Below are 14374 nucleotides of genomic sequence, written 5' to 3'. Positions count from 1 at the left end.
CATTTTTAGAACTTTATAACTAACCTGCATTATTTATACTATAAATAATTTCATTTATACTTTCAAAATAAAGGCACTGGTTACTAACTAACCTTGTGGAATGAAATAAGTGGTTAATTTTCAAATAAGCCTTTGTAACTGCAAAACGCACATCTTGAAAACCTTTTACACTCAACAGGAAACACATTAGTTGCATTTTTGACACATTTCCATAAAGCTATGTGAGAGACAAGAGACGTATTTCTATTAGCTGAGTTTGATTTATTTATGAAGCCCATACAAAGCAAAACATCCCCAAAACAAAACCCCAAAGTATGGATCATCACAAGCACATAATGCTCAAACAAGAATCATATGGGAGCTCATGCCTTTTTATGCGTTTTTTGACAAGGCTCAAAAGCAAACATTTGGATTGGTGAATTGTTGCAACGTTCAGCGACAAAAAGCAAAGATTCAACAAATTAGGATGATTTAGTGATAGTCCGATCACTAAACTGTCAAAAATAGAGAAATCAGGAGTTTTAGGTAACAGGCCAGGCCAGGAAAGGCAAGCATGTACGTGCACACACATGCAGCAGGTTTCTATTCTCTGTTGACAGGCTTACACCACCGAACCAGAACAACACACATACAGCTACCTTGTTAGTGCTACTTAATGTGAAATGTCCTTGTGCATTTAAGGCTTCTGTATGTTACAAGGACAACACTTATAAAGATTGTAAAAGTTGGCTTTTCCTACATTGTTACAGCTGACAGTGTGTCCTTTTTTCTTCCTCTAACGGAAGAAGAACAGTCAGCAAGTTTCTGTCCAATCCAAATGCGAATAACATATTTTTCTTTAATGCCTGTGTTGAAAAATATGAACTGAACCCAATTCTGGCCAAAATTCTTCCTTCAATAGCAATAACCAGGTTAGTGGAGGGCCATGTTAAACCATTTATGCACTTTTCCTGTCCTTGGCTTGAAAACGCTGCCGCAGACAAGATTTTTGTCTTACAAGCAGAGGGTAAACAGTACGTTGGAGTAAATTTCTGATCAAATGAAAAGGATAAACACCAAAAGTGCAATCAATAGTGGTGTTAGAGCTAAATCTGAAAGTGGACTCCATATTTAGTCAAGGCTCTTGCAATGAAGTTGCCTTCTGATTTTGGAAACTTCTCAGTTGTTATTATGCGTATTAGTAAGTGCCGAGAAAAACCTGGAGAAATGACATCAGACAGGGGGACAAACTTCAGATGACAGAGAACTGGACACCGTGTTTGTTGAGGCGGTCAATCAGTGTGGTTTTTGCAAAAGCGCCTGCCGGAGTATATACTCCTCCCCTGGAAAAGAAGGACAAAAACTATTTCATACACAAGTCTCAGGGTCAAGTGATACTTGTGGATGTTAAACCACTTTGCTGTACAAATATGAAATCATTCTTCTGGCTTGTGTATTCACGGACATAAAACATTAAATATAGTATATTCTATATAAATAAAAAAAAACACAGCACAGTCACAATGCTGTATCCATATTTGTTATATATGTTAACTCTTGTCTGTGGTGATTAAAAACATTCCCAGGTGAGCTCACTCTCACTTCCTACAACATTAAATTGCCACCTGATTTATCATAGATCATCAATCACCCACTTCCACTGGGACTAATGGTAAGTGCTCATTTTACATGTGTGCACCATGTATCAAGGCCCATAATGACCATCTGGGAGAATTGCATGGAGAAGTTGAGATTAACTTGCAAAGAGCAAGGAAATAGTGCAAAGTGACAAGAGATCTGGGGTGTGACAACTTACGTCTTGGGCAAGGCTGCGGACTCGGTGAGGATTGTTAGAGCAACCTGTACCATGGCGATGGGCGTGGCCACATATGCACACTCTGAAAAATAACAGAGACACAGAAGAGTGTTGTGAGAAACAACGTAACCTAGTTCTCTTCAGCCTCATGTGTGCCTTCCTCGGACATACATGGAGGTTCATTTGCAAGTAAAAATGATCCTTTGGAATAAAAGACAATGACAGATATTGTGTTTGAGTAATTTATTGCAATCCACCTCACCTTAACTAGATGCCAACAGGTTGCATTTGCAACACTGCTAAACTAGAACTACCATCCTTGGGTTGAATGCTTCAACCAACCAGTCGAGTTCCAGTTTGCATCAATGTCTGTCCAGACTTTGAAGGAAACTGATAAAAGGTATTCAGTGGCAAAATGGAAGTTATCGCTATGACATGTATGAGTCCAGCGAAAAATTTCCAGTGAGAAACATGCTGTCCTCACTTAGAGACTATTTATACAGAGGAGTACAGAGGACTGCTTCATCACATGGTGCAACAACAATCACCTGAAGCTCAATATCAGCAAGACCAATGAGCTTGTGGTGGACTACAGCGCTTCAAACATGGATGCTGCTGCAAAGAAGCGACAAATTCTGCAACGTGCGTGCTTCACACACATCTTCAACCTGGCAGCACAGTTTCAAGGTGGACACCCTAGATTAGGATCACCACTTCATCTCACCAAATGTGAAATGTTGCCACAATCTCCCCTTCTGTTGCTGAGTTATGGTGTTGAATAAAGGCCAGAAATGTGTTTTGTGAGGTCACAGTGACCTTTGACCACCAAAATCTAATCAGTTCACCCTCGAGTCCAAGTGAACATCTCTAATACAGTTGAAGAAATTCTATTAAGGCGTTCTTGAGATATTGCGTTCACGAGAAAGGAAGGAATCTCTGTTTTCACTTTTTGTTAAATCAAAGACAAAACTGAATATTATACTAGGAGTTTTTATTTCCAGTTACCTGGTCCCCGAACCAGTGTGCGGATCTTGGCGTTAGGTTTTCCTTGGGAGGGGTCCTGTCCCTCAGTGTAGCCCTCTCCAAAGAAGGCAAACTGGAAGGATGAAGTCTCCATCTAATTCACACGGAGGGCAAACACATAACAAATATCAAAAAGTGGAGCATGTTCTCATTTCTTTTCTTATTTATGAGAAGAAAACACAGATATATTTTCTGTTCTGTCAGCACTTTACCTGCTCTCTACTCGGTCCAGCCTTAGAGAAGAGTCCGAAGGAGAAGAACTCTGGGTACTGAGAGGGTGGGCACAAATGACAGACGGCTATAAGCACCAAAACATTTCCCAGCACACAGTATGTGTACTCTGACTTCTTTGTTTCAATAATAGGTAGAATATTCAGTTATAGTCAGTTGTGACACGTAAATTGTATGATGTCATGTGTGTTGTTTTTATGCATGCCGTGTTTACCTTGATGAGCAGGTTGCGTCCAAAACTGAACTTGGCTAAGAACCAGAACATCATGCCAGCAATCATCAGCTTGATAACATTCCCGAGACCACCTATTCCTGCATACGCTCCGTACTGAACCTAAAGTGAAGAAGAACAGATTATCTAATGCTCTGCAAACATAGCAGAGGCAGCAATATACACCCTGTGTTCATGTTGGTGCCATCTTAAAAAAAAAACCTTCAATCATAGCTTATCACATCAGTGACACTGTGATGATTCTCTACAAGGGAACTCGACTAGTAATGCATTTTCGAGCGAGTGAATAAGAGGAAAATGAACGCAAGGAAAAGTACGAAAATAGCAAACTAAATTAAAGACTGACCGGTGTGGCCTGCTGCTCCTCCATGAGGAAGCGCTGACTTCTCTTCACCACGGCGGCATCAGAGCCCATGAAGGGCACAGTATACTGCTGGATCTCATTACTGAAGAATATTGCTCCCCTATAAATGCACACACACACACACACAAAGAAACAACGCTGACAAAACACACTTTCAATCATGTGAAAACATGTGTGGCAAACTGTAGTGTGTGCTTTTGTGTGTACTGAAGGATTGTGGGATTTTTAAACAAGAGTATACCCACGATGATGTCACCTTTGGGTTGTGTACTACCATTATAAAGCCTTTGAAGCCTTGAGTAAGTGAGTCAATAAGTCTGAAGCTACGCCTCTATCCTGATTGGATCTGACTGAGAACACTTACATACAGTCAGATTTCTTTTTGCAACCAGCAAAGTCACCTCCTGTTGGTCATTATAAAGAATGCAGGTTTTAGGCACTTCCGCCTTGGCCTCACTTTTTAGACCCAGAAGCTCCGTCCTCTATCATAGAGCACCGACAAGTTTGTTTTTCAACTATAAAATCTCCTGCTTGATGCGTATCTAGGCGTATCTTAATAAGTATAAGCATTCTCTTTATACTATTTATTTATTAAAAACACTGGCTGATTTAGTTAATTTAATATAATTGATATATTGCTATTGGGATTTGTTTTCCCTCCAGACAGTGTTTCTGTGCGGTTTTGGTTTTAAGAAAGACTTGAACAACTGTGAGCCTATTCTTTAAAAATCCTAAGTCTGATAAACTGGCTCTGTCAGTGCCATCGAGGAGAAGTAAAGGATGCGATTCATTTTGATAAAAAAGCTAAAAGGGATTACTACTCTATGTACCTGCGTTTAAGCTTGGGACCAGCAGTTGGGAGAGGTTTGTAATTAAACTTCCTCCTGAGACTCTGGAGCTTCTGGTGGTCAGCTAAACCGTAGACGGCCGACTGCCAGGTGCCATCATGGAGACATCCACCCTGATGGAGGAAGGCAGAGAGACACACACATACAAAGGGAGAAAATATGGATGAAAAAGGGACAGAAAACATGAAATGAATGAATGAGAACATAAACAAGGAGAATGGAAAAACGAGACACATTTTAAATAAGGAGAGATATTATGAGATACCACATAAATATAAGAAATGAGAGTCCAGAAAAGATGGGGAGAAAAGTGGGTGATCAAGGATCAACAACATGCTGGTCCCCTGCATGGACTTATGGGTAGTCTAGTTACCTCAGATCCTGCACCGAGTGTCAAGAAGCTCTCCACGGCTGTGAGTGTACCTGTGGATGAAAACACACACACACACACACCATGATTTCACAGAGGCTAATATGACACTGTGAAATTCATTAACAGCAACAGATGGAGAGTGAATGTACCAGTGCATATTAGCATCAGAGGAGGGGTTTATTCTGAATGCTTTGTGTGTTTGTGTGTATATGTGTGTGTGCATGTCAATATGTGCGTACCCTTGAACTGGTCCCTGGTGTAGAGGACTCCCAGGTCCGCAGGTATGGAGTCAAATCCACAGCTCCCGATGATGTACACACCTTTGTCAGCTGCCCGGCTGTTGTAGTTTAATTGAATGCCCTCAAGAAACTTTATACAGCCAAACAGAAACACACACTTGATCAACAATGAGCATACACACTAAAACACACATAAACCTATTGTCAGGCTATCAGGGTGGTTTCACTGAGTCATGCTACATCACACACATCGGCATCTGACAGCGAGGGAAAACTGCTGTCAAGAGGCCAAGCGAGAGATAATTTTGTCTAACAGGCTACATCATGAAAGTCAGCACGTCTCCTATTTAATCCAATACAAACAACAGCAAAGCCAAATGTTCGGACGTCTGCAGGACAACATCCATGCAATATCCCCTGACAACATGCAGGAGGAGAAAGAAGGATAAAATTCTTATTTAGCAAATTCATTAAAGTCAGAAATATTATGCAAAATTGTAGTGAATGTTTGTTAAATTCAGTTATTAACTATATTAATTGTAAGATTTAGGTCCCACCAAAGGATAAGGAAGGATAAAAAAAATCACGTCTAACTACTAAAAGCTACTGTCCTTTAATGCTCTTACACAATGTACATAATGACTAATGTTGATGGAGTGAGTAGCAGTTTGCACACACTACAGTAAAGAAAGGCAGCACTCGGGACATACACACCTGAGGCTCTCCACTGATGTCAATATGGTGGGCTCCATTTTCCACACAGGCTTTGACCACTGGCTCGCCAAAAAACCTGTACTATAAACACACATACACACACACACACACACACAAATGAATTAATGCACCGTTTTAGCTTATCCTCCTTTCTCTCCTAATTCCCAAACAACTATAGATCTCATCACTGCTGAATCCCTACATATTCAGTATTACATGTAAGTCACATGATTGCTTGCGGTTGGCTTTCAGTTTGTGGTCTTTACAAGGAATCCTCATTTGGTTGATTGTCAGTGCACTCAAGTTATACTGCAAAGAGCAACTTTCAAAGCAAAGTATGATCCTTGCTCCTAGTCCCTAGAATATTGTGTAAAATTGGTGGTTTAACAGAATAGAATACTTTGTGGTCTTTCTTACCCTCGTAACACCAGATTCACTACATTTGCCTCAGTGCCTCAGTTTTAACCAAGCTGGCAAAGTGTTCCTGTTTGCAACAGTCGTGGTTATTGAAGTGCAATAACTAAATTTGAAAAAAAGAACCTGAATGATGCAAAGGGTGCAAAGCAGTGGTGGAAACCTAGCTTTCCATCTGGACTTAAAACACAATACGACTTATTGTGTGCTGTGAGTCAGTGGCCTTCATTGTGTAAATGAAGGCTGCTCTGTGTGTTTGTATGTGTGTAGCGGGAAAGCAAATAGAGAGAGATACGTCGGGCTACACTGATGCCAAAGGGAGGTGCCAAAATACCAATGCTGTAAGTCGTGTGAGGAAAAATTAGTTTGTGTCATGTGACAGAGAAAGTTCTGTATGTTACAGAAAAACAAACAGAGGGGCACACATTTCAGTGCAATCGTCTACTTACAGGCCCCACACAGTTGAGAACAATCACAGCCTGTTTGCACATGGCTGCCAGGGAGTCTGGTGCTCCTACATCTGCCACGATCATGTCCACCTCTGTCCTCAGCTCAGGCTTACCTGTGCACGCACACACACACACATACAGAAAGCATAGGTGTTATAGTATATTTCAAACCAAATGTTTTCTATACAGTTTTTCAGAGATCTGTCTTCATAGTTCACATTAAAAATATTAATGTTTTTGCAGGTGTACATATATAATATATAACTACTGTACACCTGTGTGAAAATGCATATATTGTAAATGAAGGAGGAGGAACACAAGGCAGGCATACGTGACCCGAAACTTGCAAAAAACTATACAAGCTGATTTCAAATGTGCCACTGTAACTGTCTGGGGCCCATGGGAGAAAAGACATATATTTGTTTAAACAGACAAACTCCAGCTTTCAGTGTTCACTGAATGACTGGAGCAGCTAACAGGCTGTATGTGTGCTGTCATGGACGGGGATTACACAGTGAGCAGGTATGTTCCATCAGCTGTTGTACACTCCCTGAAGAGAAAGCCAAAGAGGAGGGGCCAACAGAATAACTAATAATACCAGAATAACTATCTAATCCTCTGGATACTCACATTACTGTCATGACAGCAGAATAGCTCCTTGATCTTGATCTAGTGATGGACTTAATGTTCCATGTTGAGAGTGTTGCACAGATACAAATGTTATCTAATCTATAAAATTATAAACATGCATAATATATTCAGCAAATATTTGTCTCAGTCATTAAGGTAAATTATATTTCTATTTAACTTAGAGCTGAAATGATTAGTCAATCTATTGGTCAATCAGCAGAAAATTAATTGCTAAGTATTTTCATAATGTATTAATTATTTAAGTCGTTTATAAAGCAAAAGGCAAAACGTTTGCTGGATACAGCCTCCCAAAAGGGAAAACTTAAATCAATAAACTGATCAAAAAAATATTATGGATAAGGAAAGTAATCATTAGTTGATTAGTGTAATTACCACTGTCAAAACACAGGTGATCATGACTAAAACTTCGACTGATTAATCATTAACAGTACCTTATCAAGTAGAAATATCAACCCTTCCTTGCTCAGTTTCAGCAAGTCATCCTGAATCAGTGATAATGTTGAGCAATGTTGCAATTTCACTTTGCCTAAGAAACACAAAGTTTAATTCTTGGAAAAGCGCAGCTCTCCAGCTACAACATACTTGCAGTTGATATTACCTCAGCTGAATTCATTATTAGAGAAGCCCTGTTGCAAGACTGTCACCTCTAGAAACAATCTGCTTCAGCGCGCATAACTAATGGGATCGATCAGATACATACTGAGGACTCCGGCTGCCTGCTCCAGAACTTTTTCCAGCTTCTGCTTGCTCCTGCCCGCCACGGCCCACTTCAGGTTCCCTTTCGGACCCTCGGATACGGTCCGGGCCACCTCCTCCACCACAAACTGTCCCGTGAACCCAGAGGCTCCGAAGATAACCAGGTGGTAAGGCCTGCTGGAGGTTGTTTCAACATGCGCCATGGTGACAGAGAACAGACTGGAGGAGCTGACTGACACACCTTCTCTTCTCAGACCGACTGACAGGGGAGGGAAGGACTGCGTGCAGTTTTGTCAACGCTGCTTTGTCTACTTCCGTAGCAACATTATGCTAATATATTAAGAGCAGTTGCAGTTTTGAGCTACCTAAACAACTACAATACAAGTGTGTTGCGTTACGTATGTATTGTTGTTCAGTTTAACTTATAAATTTCTAGTAATGTATGATCTATAACAAATTCCGTATTTTGAGCATTCCCATGACAGCGTGACAACTTTCCCGAGCTTCTGATTGGTCCTCGCAGTAGTCGCCAGTCAATTACGACATTCAGATGCGCCTGCGACCCCACGAGTTGCAAAACATGTCGGCGTCGGGATGCGGAGGGCTCAATGTCACAGAGTTTAAGCAACGGAAAAGAGACACGTTTACTTACTGATGCAGTCAGATTTGGATACATAACGTTAGGATAATCTGCAATAAGGTATTCCCCCAACGTTAAGTGCATGTTAATTGTAAAAACACCTTAGCGTGTGGCTAGCTCGCGAACAACTGTGATATTTTCAGCATAATCAAACTGTTCAACGCCTCCTTGTTAACAGATGACCTGTAAGGCTATTTCTTGCGTGGTTATCGAGCTGATGACCAAAGTGCGTGAATTTGCAAGGTGAAGGACAGTGATAACTTCTCTGGTGAAGCCGATCAGGTTAAGCCATTAGAAGTTACCGGCGTACCTTTTGCACGCACTTTGGCACACACTTCTCAAAAAGATTTTGTTTTACGATGTTAGCTTTATCGCATAGATCTTTTAAAGGTTGGCATTGATAATGTTATCAACGTTTTCGACCCTTTAGACGCGTTAGTTAAACACGAAGTTAGCTACTACAGCAGTGTATGAGCGATAATTCTTTGACTCCAGCAAGTTATCCAAGTGTCATTTGAGAATTGTAGCACATTTTCAAATGTAAGTTAATCTAACCTAAATGTCTGTTATTCGTCTAAACATCCCTTGTCCCTTTTCCTTCCCATTCCCTCTAGGCAGTGGCCTCTTGAAAAGGTCCACCAGCCCCCCTCCCATCTTCTTTCTGTGTAGTTGCAGGTCCGCTGGTCTCACCATGTCCACCCAGATGTATAGAGTGGTGGAGCTGGTGATGAGGTCTGCTTGCTGCCGGACCATCAGAAGTAGATCCTGCTTGCGCAAGGCATTGTTGGACCCCGTGGCTTCCTCTGGCCTTTGTGTTCCTGGAGCTCCTGTGCTTCATAGAAGAGCCTACAGCTTAGACTCCCTGGCTTCGGGTCGTGGTCGGCTCACGCTTGCTCCAAGTTCCCAACAGCCTTGTGCAGAGAAGACAACCCCCTCATCAGCTCTCACACATAGGAACCTGTCTGCTGTAGCTGTACAGGTAACAGTTATCTCTGGCTTTGCTTGAATCTAGAGAAGAGTCTTCCATTGCAGCTCAGCATATGTGAATTTCTAATTAAATACTGTGGTTAGCCCACAAGTTGACCCTTTTTTGCTGTATTTTTTATCCATGCTGTATTTTAGCTTGCTATTACTGTCTGCTGCTGCAATGCTCTAATGTTAACCATTAAAGTTTCAATTTATATGATTTTTGTCTGAACATACTGCATAATTCTTGAGGTTTTTCTGGCCAGTGTGGTGACATTGTGTGAAGACAAAATGCATGATAGGATCTTGAGGTAGAAAAATGAATAGAGAAAAAGATTGTCATAAAAGATTGGTTCTCAAGACTGAGCTTTTTCACGTATGTTGTTGATTGTTTTCACTCTCCATGTGTGCTTGTGTCCTTCTCCAGGGCCAGCGTCGCCCTTTGTGCTGGTATGACGTCCTGGAAGTAGAGGAGAATATACGTCGTGCTCAGGCCTGTAAAAAGATAAGACACTTCATAGTGGATCCAGACCTGGCGAAACTGGTGACAGAGCATCTAGGACCGGAGGATTCTAAAACTGTTATCTTCGAATGTAACCCAGGTATGTATTTGTGCAATCAAAGAGGAACGCAGAGGTGGACTTAATGTATGATTTTTTTTTTTTTCTCCTGAGTTGTTTTGGTGTGTAACTTTCATCTGATTTGGCACAAACATTGGCAAACTGAACCATTGTGTTTTTGACTGAGGTTCCATAATGACAAATGTGTGTTTTTATAATTTATAAGTTTGTATATTCTTGTAAGTGGAACAACAATAAATTGATTGGCTGTCGGTCATAGGTCCTGGAGCGTTGACTAGGACACTGCTAAATGCTGGAGCTCAGAGAGTTGTAGCTCTTGAACGGGACAGGTTCTACCTACAGAGGCTACAGGTAACACAGACATCTCTAAGCATCAAATGACTTTCTGTATCTCCGTACACAGAGATAAACCAATTCTTTGTTTTAACCTAACTCATTTTCATTATCAGTGGTTATTTCAATAAATCTTTTTTCCCCTTGTGTAACAGTTAAATATATTGTTTTTCATGTTGTAGGAGTTGGAAGGTCGTCTTGATGGTCAACTGGAAGTGGTTCACTGCGACTATTTTAAACTAGACCCCATTGGCAGTGGAAGCCTTAAACCTCCTGTCATGTTTACTGACAACCTGTTCACAGACTTGGGAATATCAGAAGCTAGCTGGACTGATGGTGAGAAAAACACATGCACACACACAAACTTAAGACACAGCTGTGTTGCAAATTCTCTCTCTCACACATACATACAAACAAAGGGTTTTTTTGTTCCTTCAGATGAGCCTCTTTGGCAACAAACAAATCCCACCTCCTTCATACAATTAGTATTATCCTAACACTTAACAAAGCCATCAGTCCTAACCTTGAACATGTTTACCTTAAAAAAAAATTGATTGGTGGAACTTTTTTAAAAGCACGCACATTTAGATACAAGTTTTTAGAGCCAATAATGCTTTGAAAAATTAAAATCTTATAATTTTATCTTCGTACTTACTTGGTATGTACCTTTGATGACTGAAGGAACATATTGCATTGTATTGTGCATTGCATAGTGTACCATCCCTTAAAGTGTATGTTTGGTAATTGTGCGTGTGTGCATGCGTGTCTCTGTCTGTCTGTCTAGACATTGTGGTGAAGGTGGTGGGTATCCTGCCCCACCGTAATGAGCGTGGATCGCTGCTGAAGATGGTTTATGCTTTGTTCGAACGGCTGTCTGTCTTCAAATATGGAAGAATAGAGCTCAACTTCTTCATGAGCGAGAGGGAATACCTGGTAAAAGAGCAACAGCATTTTAACCTCTGTACTTGATCTGTGAAAATTAGTTAATCCATTGATCAGAGATGGTCGTGTGTGTGTGTCTGTCTGTGTCTGTGTGTCTGTCTTCATGAGAATTGAGTAGGTTACACCCATTCTCACACAGCTTTAAACAAGCTCAGATCTATTCTTAGTTACTGCTGCACCTGTCAATAAACCTTGCCCTGAAAATTGCCATATGCATGCTGGCAACACAGTCATAAGTTGATGCTAAGGGAGACTTGTGTCTGGTACCTTAAATGAATTGATGATCTATTTCTCCCATCAGAAACTGATGTCATGTCCAGGTGAAATGATGCACTACAGAGCCTTCAGCGTCCTCTGGCAGATGGCCTGTGATATCAAACTACTGCACAAGGTACAGAAGGAGGGCGGGTGATCATGCAAATGTTACATTGTTTCGCTTTGATACTTGGCCACTGAAGCCCATGCCTAACATCATACCAATAAAACTTCCAAAGACTTATGGAAAGAGTCTCCTAGTTGTCAACTTCCTCATCTCTGTCTGCGCAGGAGCCCCGGGGGTCGTTTGTGGTGTCGTCAAGACAGAGTGTACACAGCTCTAAGAGCAGCGTAAGGAAGAGAGCAGACTCAATAATAGCAATATGAAGTTGGCAGTATTGATTTAATATAACATATCCCCTCATCCTCTGCCTCTTTCTCCTCTCAGCTCCCCAATGACAACCTGTGCCTGGTGCGCCTGCGCCCACGGGCTGATCTGTTCTCTGCAGGCCTCACTCCTTCTAATGCTTCAACGCTACTGATGATGGTCAAACAGTGTCTGGCAAAGAGGAAGGTCAAGCTCATTGACAGACTAAAGTAAGCACTGCACACACAAAGCTATTGAGGCTGCCATGTAGCATCAAAGAAGTGCTCTTGGTATAAGGCTTTGACCAGGCATGTCTATGTCAACTATCTATCTGTCAACTATTCCACAAAGGGCCATGTGGCTGCAGGTTCTCATTCCAACCAAGGAGGAGCACACCAGGTTGGACTTGATTGGTTGGAAAGAAAACCTGCAGCCACATGGCCCTTTATGGAATAGTTTGTACATGCCTGGCTTAGATTATAATATTATTATATATAGATTGTATTATAGGTTGTTCTAGCTGATACATCTCCCTAGTTTCATCTTGTTTATTATGTCCCCTCTGTGATTTTTTTTTTTTTTTTATAGTCTCTGGTCTCCAGACAGTGGGAGTAAGCTGTTATCGGAGATGGGCATGCAGGAGGACATACTAACAGGCCATGTATATCCAGAGGAATATCTTCGACTGTTCCAGCTGATGGACAAGAGTCAGGAGTTCACACAGAGCTGGCTTTATGAGGAGATTTTGGAGAACACACAGAGGGAGGGTTGGGCCTAAAATGTAGACATGCAGGTCACATGTATAGATTTTTTTAAATGAAACACAAAAATACACAAAAGCGAAGATGTATAATATAATGATAATTTAAGAAATAATAACGTGTGATCTAATGAATTTGGGACACACAGATACATGCATACATGCATACATACAGATAAAAAAGGGTAATAAGTAAAAGCAGAATAATTTGACATATATGTTACTGGACATCACACTTCTGTAGGGAGTGACTGAAATGATGAAAATGTTTGCAACTGTACTTTTGGACACTGGAGGAATGCCAAATGACCCTCTGTGTTGTGCTGAACTGGGATTCCCAAGAGTTGAAATTTAGGATGAATACTCAGTGGTGGAAATGGTTCTCTTTTGGCACTCATTCAAGATTTGTTGGATTGCCAGGTGGCGAAAAAAAAAGGTGTTTCTGCAGTGAAAAATTGTTGCATAATAAAGGTCTTGTGATTAGCTACATCAAAGAAAAAAGAATGGAAAAATCCCTGAATGGAGATGATGAGAGGTGTCATTGATGCACCAGGTCATAGAAATTATGTCATAATTCAGAAATGTGCGTCTACTGGAATAATGGATTGATACTGTGCCTGCAGTTTTGCAGATGCAGTACACTGTGGCAGCAGTTTCACAGAACACAGCCCTGCATGTATCTTATAGAATTTTCCAAACCACAACTTCTGGGCAGTAACAGTGATGAAAGAAGGAGGATGGTTTTTTACTGTATAGTGTCATGCCTTGTAAATTTTTGTATATTCACTGCGAGTGCATAAACTGGTCTGAATGTCTGAATTGTCTTGTTTATGTAATGTGTAAGTTGTATGGCTAATATATTTTTTAAACAAATGATAAAATTAGAATTTTGGTATGTGGTGTGGGGGAGAAATTGATTTCCACCATGGTTTAGTGAGTGCCTGTTCCATCAGTGCTCTTATTTTGATGGGTCTGGGTGTTTTGGCCAGACTGAATCCATTGTTTTTCTGTACTGGGTTCACACAGCAAAAAACATGGCAATTCTTTAAGTGAGTCATATACTTTATGAATGTTCCTGTTTTTTAGAGAGGTGTGTCCATGTGTCATGAAAGCTTCAGTTATCTGTCATTACGTTATCTGTATGTCATTCCGTACATGCAAAACAACAATACATCCGCAGAAAAATTGAACTCTGAAATAAATTATTTTACTGTGAAGACCATTTGGGTCTTCAATCAAATGGTCTTGGAGAGCATTTGAGATGATCAGATCTGATATAGTTTCCCTCTTAAGAATAGGTTCTGGATTTAAAGGGTGACTTGGAGGAGTCCACCAAAGCAACAGCTGGCTTTGCCAACGCCATAAAGTGAAATGGGTAATATTAGATAAGGGGCATTGCATTGAATTATTTGCAGTATGCTAAATGCCCCAGCTGAAAAAGATACGCGTACTGACAGTAAAGAAACAGAAGATGGCGATAGTGCATCATGCGCCTGCGACT

The 14374-nt window shown here is 40.8% G+C and overlaps 2 protein-coding genes across 2 annotated transcripts; one reads left to right on the top strand and one right to left on the bottom strand.

Annotated features, from left to right (window-relative positions):
• Window positions 1–246: 246 nt before the first annotated feature.
• LOC121606491 (saccharopine dehydrogenase-like oxidoreductase) lies at window positions 247–8429 on the bottom strand. Its single transcript, XM_041936833.1, has 12 exons — window positions 8034–8429; window positions 6683–6795; window positions 5820–5900; window positions 5106–5235; window positions 4867–4916; window positions 4476–4606; window positions 3628–3745; window positions 3264–3383; window positions 3031–3087; window positions 2801–2912; window positions 1796–1877; window positions 247–1322 (listed from the first exon to the last, which is right to left on the bottom strand). The coding sequence occupies exons 1-12, from the start codon at window positions 8230–8232 to the stop codon at window positions 1232–1234; spliced, it is 1284 nt and encodes a 427-aa protein (XP_041792767.1). The 5' UTR covers window positions 8233–8429; the 3' UTR covers window positions 247–1231.
• A 162-nt stretch (window positions 8430–8591) lies between these two features.
• tfb2m (transcription factor B2, mitochondrial) lies at window positions 8592–14056 on the top strand. The gene is made up of 10 exons (XM_041940373.1): window positions 8592–8729; window positions 9284–9648; window positions 10063–10237; window positions 10476–10567; window positions 10732–10885; window positions 11334–11482; window positions 11793–11882; window positions 12038–12097; window positions 12195–12343; window positions 12702–14056. The coding sequence occupies exons 2-10, from the start codon at window positions 9361–9363 to the stop codon at window positions 12889–12891; spliced, it is 1347 nt and encodes a 448-aa protein (XP_041796307.1). The 5' UTR covers window positions 8592–8729; window positions 9284–9360; the 3' UTR covers window positions 12892–14056.
• Window positions 14057–14374: the final 318 nt, after the last annotated feature.

The sequence above is a fragment of the Chelmon rostratus genome, chromosome 1 (assembly GCF_017976325.1).
Source record: "Chelmon rostratus isolate fCheRos1 chromosome 1, fCheRos1.pri, whole genome shotgun sequence".
NCBI classification, from domain to species: Eukaryota; Metazoa; Chordata; class Actinopteri; order Chaetodontiformes; family Chaetodontidae; genus Chelmon; species Chelmon rostratus.
The sequence above is the reverse complement of the archived record's forward strand: the minus strand, read 5'-3'. Positions and strand labels throughout refer to the sequence as shown.